Genomic DNA, 14,215 nt, shown 5'->3' with positions numbered 1-14,215 from the left:
CTGTGCTGTCCCACACAATCGCTCACCTAAAGCACGATACTAGAAATCAACACTAATTTTACAACAGATGTCATAGGCAGCAAGTTTTAACTTTAAAGAACTGCCTTGCCTCACGTTTCTCACAACCTGCTCACAACACTCGTGCCTACTTAAAGGTTTAAAAAGAAACATTGTTATTTAATGAACGCTTGCGTGGAACTGATGCACATGTTCTCCTACAGTATGAGGCAGGTAAACAGTTGCATTCAGCTACTCCTGAGGAGCTGTGTGACAGAGACAAATTTTTACAACATATTACAAGGAACTCCTGCACGACACTGCATACCTAGGACATCACATGCATACCATGGCAGAAGTACACAGGAGTAAATTATAGGGAGAACATCAAGCACAGGGTTAATATTTGATGAGTGCCGTTTCCCCAATGACAATCATACCACACATGCTGTGGTTACAGCAACTCAGAGGAGCAGTAGCATATTTGTTCCTTTGCTAAATTCCTGCCAGTGTCTTGCATTTTTTGCTAATTGAGATCACCTAGTTCTCAGTTCATACATGCTGCTGAATATGTATCCGCTTTTCTTCTGTTCCCAAATTATTCCTTTACTACAGAGATTGTTCTAGCTAATACTGAACCCATTGTTCATACAATAAATATAAAGATATAAAAATATTATATAGCTTATATAGCATTTATTCATTAACTGAGTATAAAAAACATAAAAAGCTAAACTATGGTGGCTTATGTAGAGTGCTTGGATTATTCTACTACCTAAGCCAACTGTATATTGAATAAATGATTTCACTTCTTATAGTCCTCCAGATAAAAAAAAAAGTATACCTTTTATGATGAGATTTGTTTTTAAACAGTAATTCATTTAAGCTTTTTTCTTGAATTTACAAAAAAGCATATCCGTTTTAAATGCTGTTTCTCAGTTTTTTTAGATGCCATAAACATTTCATGACAATATCTAGCAGCTCTGCTGGTCTTGTCTAACAATGTGGGATATATTGGTGATGCAAAGAGACAGCAAAGAGCTGTTTAAAACCTGCTGGCCTAAATTAAATTGCTAAATTTTTTTTTGATGTCTGGAAGGACATTCCCTAGAGAATCTATTAGCTTCCGCAGTCATGAGCTGTGAGGCTGAAAGCTGCATAAAATAATGCATAAAGCAAGCTGTTTTCCCATATTTAGAACACCTCATACGTGCATGGAGGAATATATTTGTATATTAGTATGGCAAGCTTAAAGTGTGATTTAAATTACTTGGAATAAAAGGAGAATAATCGTGCTGTTTTATTTAGATGCTGCCTTAAAGCTCAGCAGAAATGGTGTGGGTAGCTGCAGCGTGTTTCTTTGGTAGCTGTTTCCCAGGTAATTACATAAGAGACTTAGAGTGTGCCCTTGCACATGGCCTGTCGCAGGGATCACAGGTCATGCAGATTAACACAGGGATGTCTTACTCTGGCTGAACCCTGACTGGAATGGACTTTAATGTTCACGGTTGACTGGATGCATTATATCAGTGGTTATACTGGATTTTTTTGGGGGTGTATGGTAATTTTGTAACATCAAGGTGCTAAAACTTACCACTCATTGGACTGCAGTGTGGGAGAGTCGTTCTGGGCAATGTGATATAAGGCACTCATGGCATTCATGTTGAACAAGGGTGGTTTACGTTCCGCTAAAATGAGAAAGGATGTGACAATAACATATACAGTGTGCATATTTTCGCATCAGCTTCTCCTTGAATGAGGGAGAAGCTGAAGTCTAAAAAATAAGTACAAACAAATAACTTTTAATCGGCTTAAGTCTGCTGAATTTCAGTCTGAGCCAATAAATGTATTATTTGACCAGTGGGTAGGTGTTTGCTCACCCAGTTCAATACAAGTGATCCCCAGTGACCAGATGTCCACTTTTCCTTCATACTGGCCCTCGTCCATGGCTAGGATCACTTCTGGGGCCATCCTGAATACAAAGGCAGACACACGCACACACACTTTATCAAGTATGGAAAAAATCCATGAAAATGTTATAATCTTCTAAGCTTCTCAGAGTTTTTAAAGACTCTGGTATGCTGTGATAGCAGCTTAGTTTTTGGAATATATGTTTCTATACTTGTGTGACAATTTTTCGTATGCATGACTACTAGTCCACCAGTATATGGGATGCCTTTGTTTACCATTAAAGCTGCTGTGAATGTGTGAGTTAATATTTTATTTTAGTGCATAAGCAATTGAAAGCCAATTGCAGAAAATTATCAATATGAATTAAAAAAAATCTTGTCAGTTCTTTCTCAAACTGAATTAATAATGACTAACACGTTGCAGATGCAGCATGTTAGTCACTTTAGTCACTGCTTCCAATGTAATGAATAAACTTTCTCATGGATTTTATGAGAACTGCTATTTGCTTGTTTAGGCATATAACCCACATATTAAACTGCTTTCACGTTTATGTGTCTATCTAGGTGCATGATTCTAGAACAACAAACATCTGCCAACAACAACGTCTAAATAAAATTGTCAGAAAAACAGAAAAAAAGACATAAAATAGCTCATTTGTACTGAACATCTGCAAGATAAAGAAGAAACTTAATCTTCTCTTCTCTGAAGATGAGGTTCCATGTTTGTCTTGTGTGTACTGACCAGTAAGGTGTGCCCACAAAGGAGTTGGCAGGTGAGGCAATGGAGGCGGAGCCAAAGTCAGCCAGTTTGACTTGACCCAGCTCGGTCAGCAGGATATTACCAGCTTTCACATCTCTGGATAAGGGAAAAGAGCACGAAGACAGCAAAGACAGAAAAGAGAAAAAGTCACATTAGCTCCATTTATACATTATGCATATGTGCCAGGTGACTGATATGTGCCAAGTTAGTCCTACCTCCAATGAGGCAGTCCAGTTTTTATTCACTTTTGACCAACACAACACAGTTGGGTATTTAAAGATGTCATGTTTGATTTGACATTTTAAATCTATGCCCTTTGAAACTTAAAATGATACAGAACAGTAAAAAGGATTTATTTGATGTGGTTGTTGGATGCCAATCATATCTTCCCACCTTAAAAGATACAACTGTGTACAGCAATAAGGTGGGAAGGTGATGTCCAAGAGTGAGTAAGTATAGACATGATGTTTTACAACTTAATTAGTAAACACTGCAATAAATGAAGAACATAACTGTCTTATGTTATCATGTTCCATGTTTTCACTCTATGTTGCCTGTAAGCAAGAAAAGAAATAGACTCACCTGTGAATCATATTATGGGAATGTAGGTAAGCCAGTCCTAGCAAGGCACCATGGGTAATGGCAGCAATTTCCATTTCTTGGAGTGGTTTTTTATGAACTATGGAAGAAATAAGTACAACGAATGGATTGAGCGGAAATAACATGAATGATTCAAATAGTTATTTCTATCCAAGATTGTGGACTTCATGTGCTCAGCTCTAGAAAGCACAGTATCATGGCTTTAATAATTAAGACCAACTGTACTGATCTGTCCACACACTGCAGTAATAAAGTAATCCCAGTAAACAGTTGAGTTTCCTAAGCTGGCACCCTGAGTCCTGCTGTTCTAAAAATTGTGCCAAGGCAAAAGGTCACTGCAGAACTACGACTGAGAATTTTTATATAAAGGCTAAACTCCCCAAAACAGTCTGGGAACGACTGTCACAACTGTGTACTCTGTCAGTAGTGAGTATTTGCATGGGTGTTTAAAATAAGTCAGTAGCTTCAGGAGTGGGAATTCAAGCTCTTAAAAGTGATATAGATATTTTTTGCCAGGCGCTGAAATCTAAGAAACAAATATGTTTTCCATCTGCGATGGAACAGTGGTTTAAAATGTAGTACTATTAAAGCAGATTACACATTTACATTACATTATCTTGCTCCAGTATCCAAGGACGCAAATGGGGAGAGTGACCCTAAGCATACAATCACAGCAAGTATTTAGTAAGGCCCACAAAATGAACCAAATAATCACAGAAAATTGGAGAACATGAGGTTTTACAAGTTTTTAAAGATAATTGCAGTTATCTGATAGCAGGCAGTTCCTTATTTTTTGGCAGTCCAAAAAGATCCTCAATAAGGTCAGCAGTCATAGTCTACTTCTGCTCCTAAAACAGCTTAAATTAGCTAAAGGGCATACTTTACAGTCCACAACCAAGCTAAAAGACCAAAGTTACTTTTCATTAGTTTTGTTTTGACAAGTTTGGGGTTTACAAAAGTTTCAGGAGTGACTTCCTAGAAAAAAAATGTTAACACTTCCACCCTGTTACTGACAAAAAAGCCATTATAAAATTATGAAATATCTGAATGTATTGGCATATCAAACACTGATAAACATACCCTCCAGTAAATCTGATGCAGAGCCCAGACAGTACTCCATCACCAGCTGAAAGAGAAAATAGTTAAACCTCAAATAAAATGGAAACTAATCACTCACATGGAATGAGCACCGTCATAAATTTTAATTAAAGCTTTAAGTCAAGTTTGTGAAAAGTCCAAGTCGAAAGAATGTAGAGGAAGTGGGCGTACAACAGTTAGCCACAACATTAAAATCAAACAGAAAAGTGAAGTGACTAACACTTATTATCTTGATGGCAGAGGTCTTGCGTAACAGGACAGTGTGTAGAAATAGCTCAAGCCCTAGCCTCTAAACTCTGCACATTCAAAACTGGTCAAACATCAGTGGGATCTACCAGAGCAGGCACAACCCGCAGAAGCACCACCCAGCAATCTGCAGCCAATGTTCTTATGACAGACACCAGAAGCCCCAATGGGACAGAGTTGATTTGGCAGTGCACTGTAGGCGGTTTTGATGTTGTGGCTGATCAGTGTACACAAAGAAACATAAGTACACAGTAGGAAAACATATCGAGCAGGACATGAAAACAAAAGAATGTAAGTAAAGAATGAGAGAGAGCAGAAGAGAGAAAGATAAATCAAGTATCCTGCCAGACTAAAAAAAAAAAATGAGGAACTTGAACAAAAAAAAAAGAGGATGTAGAAAAGGATCTACAAACCCAGGCAGTGTTGTCTTTCAAGTAGCAGCCTTTGTACTCAATTGTGTTTGGGTGTCGCAGCTGTCCCAAAAACTTGACTTCCTTAATGATGTCCTGCCACTTCTGCAAAAGGAAAGAATGATTCCAGCCTTTATGTACTATTAAACTAACACTTAACTAAGACTTTAAATACAATGCATTGACCAGTGACAGATATTTTACATCTGTATCTCTCTCGCTATTGTCTATTGACAGAAAGGTTTCCTTTAAAGGCACTGCACCAATATAAATAATAAACAAACTGAAAGCTGGCTCCACTTCAACTAGTATGGAAAAGTTTGACAATAGCTTGCAAGTGCCCTCACACAAAACCATCACTCACTGTTTTATAAAAAGATACAAGTTGACTAAACCACTGAGATGTGGGCTTGAGTTCAGCCGAAGAACAAGCTGTGATCCCATAGGATGCCTTCTGAAATATGCTTCTGCCTAAACATTTCCAGCAGTTTTCTTGAGGTAGACACATGTTTGTTCCAAGCTTTGCATCTGGTGTGAATAATTATCTTCCATTATTTTCACATTATTTCTGTTCCTTCAGAGTAACTAACCACCACATGAGACATCTCACAACTTCACAAGCATAGCATCAAGCTGTGTGAAGTAGCAGAAAATGATGTAATGCTGCTTTTTGCATTCTGAGCTATACCTCCCACATCATAGAAAAAAAAAAGGTTATCTGACCAAACCTAACCAAATGCTCACTTGAGGTTTTTCTTTTTTTGGTCCTTCTGATATGGTTCCACAGAAAAAAATCATCTAAAACTGGTGCATTCACATTGTATGTGCCATGTCTACATTTTCCAGCATGTTTATTTTCTTACTTCAGTAGTCTGCTTGCCATTATAGGACATCTTTTTGATGGCCACCACCTCGTTGGAGTAGGAGTTCCGAGCCTGGGAGAGAAAATAGAAAAGATCACACTCTATTAAGGTCTGTAAACACGAGGTCTAAATGCTTAGGAAAAGAAAGCTCACACGAAGACAAATACAGTAAACCTCCCACAGGATATAACAAGGCCTCATGTTTGTTTTTGTCATTTTTTTTGTTTGTTTTCGGTACCTTTTTGGTCCCCTAGCCACAAAGTTATATTGGCATTCCACAACATAAACATACATATAGATTCAAAAGTGATCTTAATGCCCACAGGGTAACTTTTGGTCTTCTATTAAAATGTGAAAGTTAACCTCAAAAGGTCACTACATAAATATTATAATTATGGAAAAAATAAAACATAACATGTACTGTACCTAAAAAGCATGAGCTATAGCAGCCTGTTATTGGACAGTGGTACATATTAGTTCAGAGACCAATCTAATGTAAAACATCCAAGTGCAAGTAAAACTAAATACTTACTTTAATCTAAAATAAATATCCACCTGAACAACGTAAATCAGGTGAGGTTTATCTACAGCCACTTTAAATGTTTGAGTTATCTGTCCACATTTACATGTGCATGATAAACCCATGGTGTTAACCTCTGAGGCACTTTGCCTCAGGGACAGCTAGGCTGTGGCTCAGCCTAAGCCCTTATCTGAGCTTCATCCCACTTACAATTGAATGGGAAATTCATGTTGAGATTCAAATGGAATTACAGTAACAGGAGGCAAGAGAGTATTCCCATTTGACTTTTTTTTTTCCAGATTAATTTGGTCCCAATGATTGCCTGTCAGTTTATGCACAAGAGCATGCATTCCTCTTGTGATAGGATACAGCTAGATGGCATTAGATATGAGGAAACAAAAATCAATCAAAACTAAGAAATTTAAATAGGCTAATTGTATTGCTAATTGCATTAGAAGGGAATGTATTACTAATTACAATTCTTTAATTCAGCAACCATTATCAGGGTGTGTGTGAACCTCTTGTTGGTGTTGGGTCTGTGTTCTCAGGAGGTAATTTCCCCTCGTTTTCTTCTGTAATGGGAGTTACTCGTTTGTCTTTACACAAGTACAAAAGCAGTCACAGTTATAGTTAGGGAATTTATGTATTTGACAGTGCACATTTACTGTGGTAACTACTGTATTTTTTTCTCCTATAGTCATTACTTTTACAGATTCAGACTAACTTCAAAAAGAAAACAAACAAACAAAAGGTGTCCTTTGAGTATCCGCTTTCTAAAATTCAGGTGAGAGAAGCTCCAATTAGCCACTAGTAATAGATAACAGCAAGCGATTTGTACTGATTCATCTCTCAGGCAAAAATTTATACTAACCTGTCTTCAGGTTGGAGTGTATCAGAATGGGTTAAAAAAAACAACAACAAAAAAAACAACCTTACCTGCTTTGAATAGAAAATATTGTGATGTTTAAATAAATACTGTTCTTAAAAGATATAATAAATTAGCATATATGAAACATAAGGGAGTAAGTAGTAGTAGTTTTTGTAAAGCTGTAAACATGAGTTGCCATTGACAATGATTTTAGAGTATCGTATGTATCGATTTTGTATAACACAATAAAAACTTTTTTTTTTTTATCATAATGTATCCTTAGTTCAATCACTGAAAAAATAAAGCTATTAACAACATTTACAAAAACTGCCCTTGCTGACAGCAAGCACTGTTGTAATAGGGATAGTGCAAGTGAGCACAGGACTGACATCAGGGCAGGATTTAGACACACACAGGAGATTGTTAGCCAGACGGACATGGGTACTAGGACTACTACTGATGTACTGGTTGTGTGTACGTGTACATGACATGGGACAGTAAAGCCCTGGCAGTCAAGAAAATCCTCCCCCTTCTACTACTTTGTATTTATATATCAACAGAACAGCTGTCTTGAAAGGCAGGGAGGAGGCTTATCGCCCCTAGTCCTGCATCTGGAGGAAAAGGGAGAAAGGAGGAGAAAAAGGAGAATACAAGATGCTTTTCATTCCCTCCTCCATGCAGCTTTAATATCAAAGCTTGATGAGTAATTAGTGATGATGAGATTAATAAGAAACAGAAAAAGTGCTGAGAGAGGATCTGTCTCCACTTAACTGCTTTCAAAGAGCCATAATGTGGTGCACTACATTTACAGGATACATATTCCTTTATTCAGCAAGAAGTGTAAGTATGTGTATATGTAACTAGCTAATAACAATGATAAACTGCAATATATAATGTTAGAAGTGTTTATGCAACTTCTTAAATGATCCAACCACTTTTGCTGTTCTTTCAGATCTGTATCGCTAAAGCTGCAAAACTCAAATTAAGTGCTTTAAATCTATCTCAAAAAGAATAATTTCTAATTTACTTCAAGGCCTTTGAAAGCCAGAGTTACCATAATTGTGAACTGATACTTACAAAGTACACGGCCCCAAAGCTGCCATGGCCGATCTCATGCAGGTCACAGAAAACGTCCTCTGGGTCATCTTTGAAGAAGAGGTCTGCCAACTCGGGGTCCTTCGGTACTCCTTTCCGTGTGGACGACGGCATTATGTGCTGGACATGGGCTAGGCGCCAGGCACCGCACTCACATACACGCTACTTCTGCTACTACCACCACCAAATATCCACGACGGGTCCGGCATTGGCCAGCTAGACCTGGGAAAAAGAAAGGTCAAGAGAATAGACTATTAGGCTGATATTTACTGCCGTGCACTGGATAACAACACATTCGTTTCCTAGCATATATGCTAAAATTAGATGCATTTACACCCAAGGATGGTTGTTGATACTTGTGAACATCCAGACACTGTTTGATTTAATGTCACTTCACAGAATATCCTTATTTCATGTGCAATATGCAGGGCTTCTTTGAGTATTTTCATTAGTGCTTCTCATTGACAGCTGATAGGTGATAAGACAGGAAAAAAATTAATAAAAAAATGTTTGCTAATAATGACGACGATAGCCGTCTAGTCCTGCTGCTCATCACACACAGTCACACTTACATACACAGTCACACGCACATGTTTGACAGCAGAAGTTGAGTCACTGATGCATCATTTCCACACATGGACATAGTGCCCGCGCACACACACAAACACACTAATGCTGACTGTTTTGTAGCACAAGGCTGCAGCCAGGCCATCAAGCGTGTATGCATCCTGGACACCCTGCTCCAGTTAGCTTCGTTGAACATGCAACACACATTCACACCCATGCACGCAGTCGCACAGCATCTCTCTGATACCAGTGTCTCTCATTCTCTCCCTCTCTCTTTCTTTCTACCATGAAATCTGTGTGCACATCAGCCAGATGCAGCAAGTAAATCTGGCTCCAAAGGCCAGCCCCACACAGAGAAAGCTGACATACAGGCAGAGGCAGCAAAACACACAGGCACCCAGGCCAAGACACTAAGCATCAGCATCATCCTAATCCTCTGCTCTTAAAGGGATCTAAGCCATTGCACCCACTCCAAAAATATCAGTCTTAAAGGCAAAGTCCTGAGCCCTCTGTTCCATAGCACCAGACGCATAATGATTCCAGCCTTGGGGTTTTGAGTATGGACAGAAATATGTGTCACTAGGCTTCGTGTATGTTTTGGTTATTGGAATTTCGTTTGAGAAACATGGATTTTTTTCCAACACGTGACCACAAAAAGCTAAATAACAGCTCTTATTGTACTTTAAACTGTCCACTTGATGTAACCAGGAAGCTACTGTCAGCTTCTTGTGCTACTCTTGATAAGTTTTTCCACAGATATACTGGGCTGATGACACTACCCAATTCAATGTAAAGGATATGAGCTTGGACATAAGTAAGTTTTAAAGACTTTTGAAATATCAAAGTAAGTAAAGTGAGTGGTTTGCAGCAAAAAAGACTTGTTGCTGTGCTTCATATTCCAAAATCTAAATATAAATCAAAATATACAGTGACACTGCCCACAGTCTATTTCAGTGAATGTTAGAAATAATGATGAAGAAAACCACAATGACACACATGCTGCTTCTTATGAACTTCTGCATATAGAAAGGTCTCCTGGAGCACTGTGACAGCCTGCTGCCATTTAAAAAGCTGCCGTAACATCTCAGCTTTGGGTAAATCAGTTGTGCTGATGCTGTAGCCTGACTAAAATCAATTTCATGGCATTTAGCCCTGGCTTCTCTTGAAGAATGCTCCACAACATTCTTGTAAGTAGCCACAGATTTACACATAAACAACGGCCATGGTTCCAGTTTATCAACCTGTATAAGGTGAGAGATCATACATGCAGGTTTACAAATTAGTTTAAGGCATCTATTGGTCATAGAGGGTTTTTTTCTCAGAAACATAAAACCATAATATGGCTTCTTCATGACTATAATAAAAATCTTACAGTTGATGAAGTGTGTACAATATATGTAGCTGTTTGTACACAAACTTATACTGTGCAGTTTCTGGTGCATAATGGTTCAGTAAAAACTTGGTTAAACAGCTCGAAGCTCTTTGTGATCTCATCAAATATCCAATCAATGAGCTTTTTCAATAATGTGGGTTGTAAATTAAACATTGGTACTATTTTATTAATGTGTATGTTATATTTATTCCAACATAAAAGTGCAATAAAAGAATATAAATCAGTTTAAGAAACTTGCATACATCGCCTTATATCTGGATGCATGTGTGTGCAATGTTTATGCTTACATAAACACATATACAGCAGTAAGTATTTAATTTGTTTTTTTCCTAAGTGCACCTACAATATGAACCTGTGTGTGCCCATGTCTGTGTTAGTGACTCTGAAACATTTGTCTGTGTGTCTCCTGGTTGCATCAGCCCCATCTTTCTCTCATCTCTCCTGCTGAAGCTCTCTAACATAACTGCTAAAAAAAAAAAAGCCTGACACAACCTCCATCTCACCTTTCTCCCCACACCCACAGCATATAGTGCACATAAGTACAGATATACATGTACATACCCTCACTATGATGCATTCATTACTTGGTACAGGGTAACAAAAACGAGAGGGGGGAGAAAAAAAAAAAAGTCCAACAGAGTAAGTGGGCTTTACCCGAACTCTGAAAGCTGATCTAAGCCACAAAGATGGAAACAGTCAGGAGATTGTTCTAAGAGACAAAAATGAAGCAAATGAACATCAAATTCATGTGATCACTCCAGAGACTGAACACCTCCTTCTCTCGTTCTTTTCCATTCTTCCTCCTCCAGTCTCCTGAAATGTGTGAAGTGATGCAATGTGGCAACAACAGGTTGTAACTCAGGGGGCTTCGTAAAGCTGTTACTAGCCCAGCAAAGCCCAGTGTTTGGACAGTTTGCTGTGTGTGTGTGTGTGTGTGTGTGTTAAGGATCTATGAATGGCATTGTTCTGAGAGAGCTGATTAGGCAAATGGCTCAGACAGATTAAATGCTTGTGTGTGTAAATTTTTTACAACATACTCATAGCCACATTTTCAAAGAATAACACTATACATATGCGTAGGTGTGAATCTTTTTGCATGTGCAGAAATAATGTACACCTAGTGTGTAAATGGGATGTGTGTGAGGCCCGGGTGGGTAACTAGGCTACCGGATTTGCTATATACAATAAGCTATACATCATAAATACAAATTATGTGCAAAAGAGATTATGTGATTTATGCTAATCTGACTAGTACTTACACAAACACAGCTTCACTGAAGAATTTAATATGTTTTGAAGAGCAGTTAGAAGGATTTTCCACTAAAATTCTTCATAGTGAGTTCATACATGAATTGGCAGTGTTTGGTCCCAAAAAATTCAAAACTTACCATTTCCAGGCAGGGGTTAGCATTGACAAGCTTTTATCAGGTATTACCAGTAAAAAATCCTGTCATGATATTTACAAATGTAATGTATTATCTTTCTAGTGCACATATTTGTAAAAAAAATAAATAAATTAAAAAAAAAAAAAAAAAAAACTTAAAACAACAACAGTGCTTGTATCTTGATACACTACACCAACAACACATTTATTCTAATGTTAGTAAACACAATCAAAAAATATTTATGGGAGTTTAACATTAGGCATATACAAGAAACATACATGCAGAAACAAAGCATATCCATAATAACCTTAGGCCCCCTCTTAGCATTGCTATCACTAATTGATGTGCCAACGTGTTCTTAAGGACCACTCAAGCTGACAGATATGGCTCTATACCATCTGCAGCACCGCAAGTATTTAAATGGGACGCCGCAATGTAAATTCTTGGCCAGTTATATGAAAATAAGCTACATACCATAAAATGGTCCAGAAAGCCAATACTGTTCAAATTGAGCATTTAGAAAGGTTTTCAATACAGGATTTGTATTCATTATTTTTTTTAATGATCATATTCTTTTAATACCTGAATAATAGACTGTGCAAGGGCATAAGAATTAACTGGGCTACCACATAGACAGATAAGAGAGACAAGAGGAAACAGAATTGTTTTGTATAATTGATATTATTGATAAATGAAAACAGACGACAGCTTCACAGAAATATTGAGTGTCTTCTGTGCAAAAGGTGAGTAAACTAATTCTGAAACCCATTGTATTGTACAGGAGTTATTAAAAAAGTTTCTAAGACCGTATCAATAATAATCAATAAATGACAGTATCAATAATTGCCTGAAAAACACAAGCTTGGAGAAAGAAGAACATTTTCTTTGCATGCAGTCATTTACAGTAGGTTCACGTCTATCTAAAGTCATGTGTGCACAAATGAAGTACATGCTTCTGAGGTTGTTTGTGTACATTTACATCACAAATGCAGGTATGCACTAATGTATGTATGTTTATGTTTACACATGGATAAACAGGGTACTGTACACAAGCATGTATCTGCACCAATACATCAATGAGAGCACACAATTGCCCATATGTTTCTGTATAGCCAGGGGGGTTTAGCAGCTTACTGGCCCTCCTCCCAGCTTTAGACAGGAACAGGAATTAGACAGACTGTGGGAATTCTTACTGGGATTCAAATCACCAGCTCTAATCAGAAACGGAAAAAAAATAAGCAGAAAATCCACCAAACTGTACACTGAGGCTAGTCCTATGGTGGGTATGTGTGTGAGAGTGAAAGAATAAGAATTACGTAATAATCCAGTTCTCTCAACTCCTATCATGACATTATAGAAAGCGGGCTTAGAGCCTTAGTAGTGTGTATTAGTGCAGTAGTGTGCGCAGATAGAGCCTCACATCTCACCGGAGTAGGAGAAGGTCCTTGGAGGATACGGCATTTGTGTGTGTGACATGTGCATGCATGTCTGTGTTTATGCCTCTGCATGGCATAAAATGGGTCAACCTTGTTATTGTATGAATAATATAAAAGCCTACTTAAATGCACAATCCAAGGTTGTATAGTGATGACAAGCCAAATTAAAGCTACAGATGTGATAACACTCTTTCTTATTGTGGAAAGTCTGTGAAGTGCATGTTCTGAATCAACACAAATGGCCATTTAAGGATAGACCACATATATTTGGCACAACCTCAATAGTACAATAGCTTAATTTGAATTGTAATTCTCCAGACTGCTGCCTGGCCACTGAGTTCAGGCAGATGTAGTAAACTGATGACTCTAAAGCACAGGCAGTGGTGGAGTCCCCACTGAAGCACAAGCCTGAGGGTCATTTTGACCTGTCCTGAGGTTGAGCAATATTAAAATCGGGAAGTAGATAAAACTCCAAATGCAAGCATCAAGCAAACTGCCACCATCAACTATTAAGTGCATTATCTTTCTGCAATTTCCATGGTGCACGGGTAGACTCCACAAAGATGCACACATGCAACCGGCACCCTTCTCTCATCAAAGGAAGCAAAGTCTACCTGCTTCTATATACATAATATTAGACAAATCATAAAACCATAACATAACATCAATTAATAAAGGATTGGTGGAGAGAGCAATAATAAAAAGGATAGATAACGTATTTGAAGAAATAGGTGTCAGGACTGTCAAAAACAGGTATATCAGTATTATTGGAGCTTTCAGTTTAAGCTCAAGGGTTATTTTTTTGTTTGTTTTTTAAAGACAGATTTTGCAGTTTGTAGCTCTTATCTGTATACTACAAATAACCCATCAAATTAAATTTATTATGGGCATGATATTCAGTCAAACAGAATCTAATAATCTGACACATGGGGTTATCATGCAAGATTAGCAGTCTGTTGGTTTGGTGAACAGAGTGGCCTGGAATGGAGTGAAATTCAAGGCCTAAATTATTGTTGCAGTCTGTCTCTGTTCACAGTTAATTCATCTTCTTTCAAATGGTAGCCACA

The 14,215-nt window shown here is 37.8% G+C and overlaps 1 protein-coding gene across 6 annotated transcripts in view; it reads right to left on the bottom strand.

The window, feature by feature from the left end:
- The window catches only part of taok3a (TAO kinase 3a), a 63,691-nt gene that overhangs the window by 23,611 nt on the left and 25,865 nt on the right, over positions 1-14,215 (bottom strand). For all 6 annotated transcript variants that reach the window (XM_085179764.1, XM_085179760.1, XM_085179761.1 and 3 more), the window contains 8 exons: positions 8,350-8,589; positions 5,885-5,956; positions 5,025-5,126; positions 4,348-4,393; positions 3,250-3,346; positions 2,650-2,763; positions 1,878-1,969; positions 1,592-1,685 (listed from right to left, as the gene is read on the bottom strand). In XM_085179764.1, the coding sequence (XP_085035890.1) occupies positions 1,592-1,685; positions 1,878-1,969; positions 2,650-2,763; positions 3,250-3,346; positions 4,348-4,393; positions 5,025-5,126; positions 5,885-5,956; positions 8,350-8,481 (749 nt within the window). In that variant the 5' untranslated portion in view covers positions 8,482-8,589. The remainder of the gene's footprint in view (positions 1-1,591; positions 1,686-1,877; positions 1,970-2,649; positions 2,764-3,249; positions 3,347-4,347; positions 4,394-5,024; positions 5,127-5,884; positions 5,957-8,349; positions 8,590-14,215) is intronic.

The sequence above is a fragment of the Neolamprologus multifasciatus genome, chromosome 12 (assembly GCF_963576455.1).
Source record: "Neolamprologus multifasciatus chromosome 12, fNeoMul1.2, whole genome shotgun sequence".
In the NCBI taxonomy this organism is placed as follows: domain Eukaryota; kingdom Metazoa; phylum Chordata; class Actinopteri; order Cichliformes; family Cichlidae; genus Neolamprologus; species Neolamprologus multifasciatus.
Note: the sequence above shows the minus strand (reverse complement) of the source record. Positions and strands in the feature narration are given on the sequence as shown.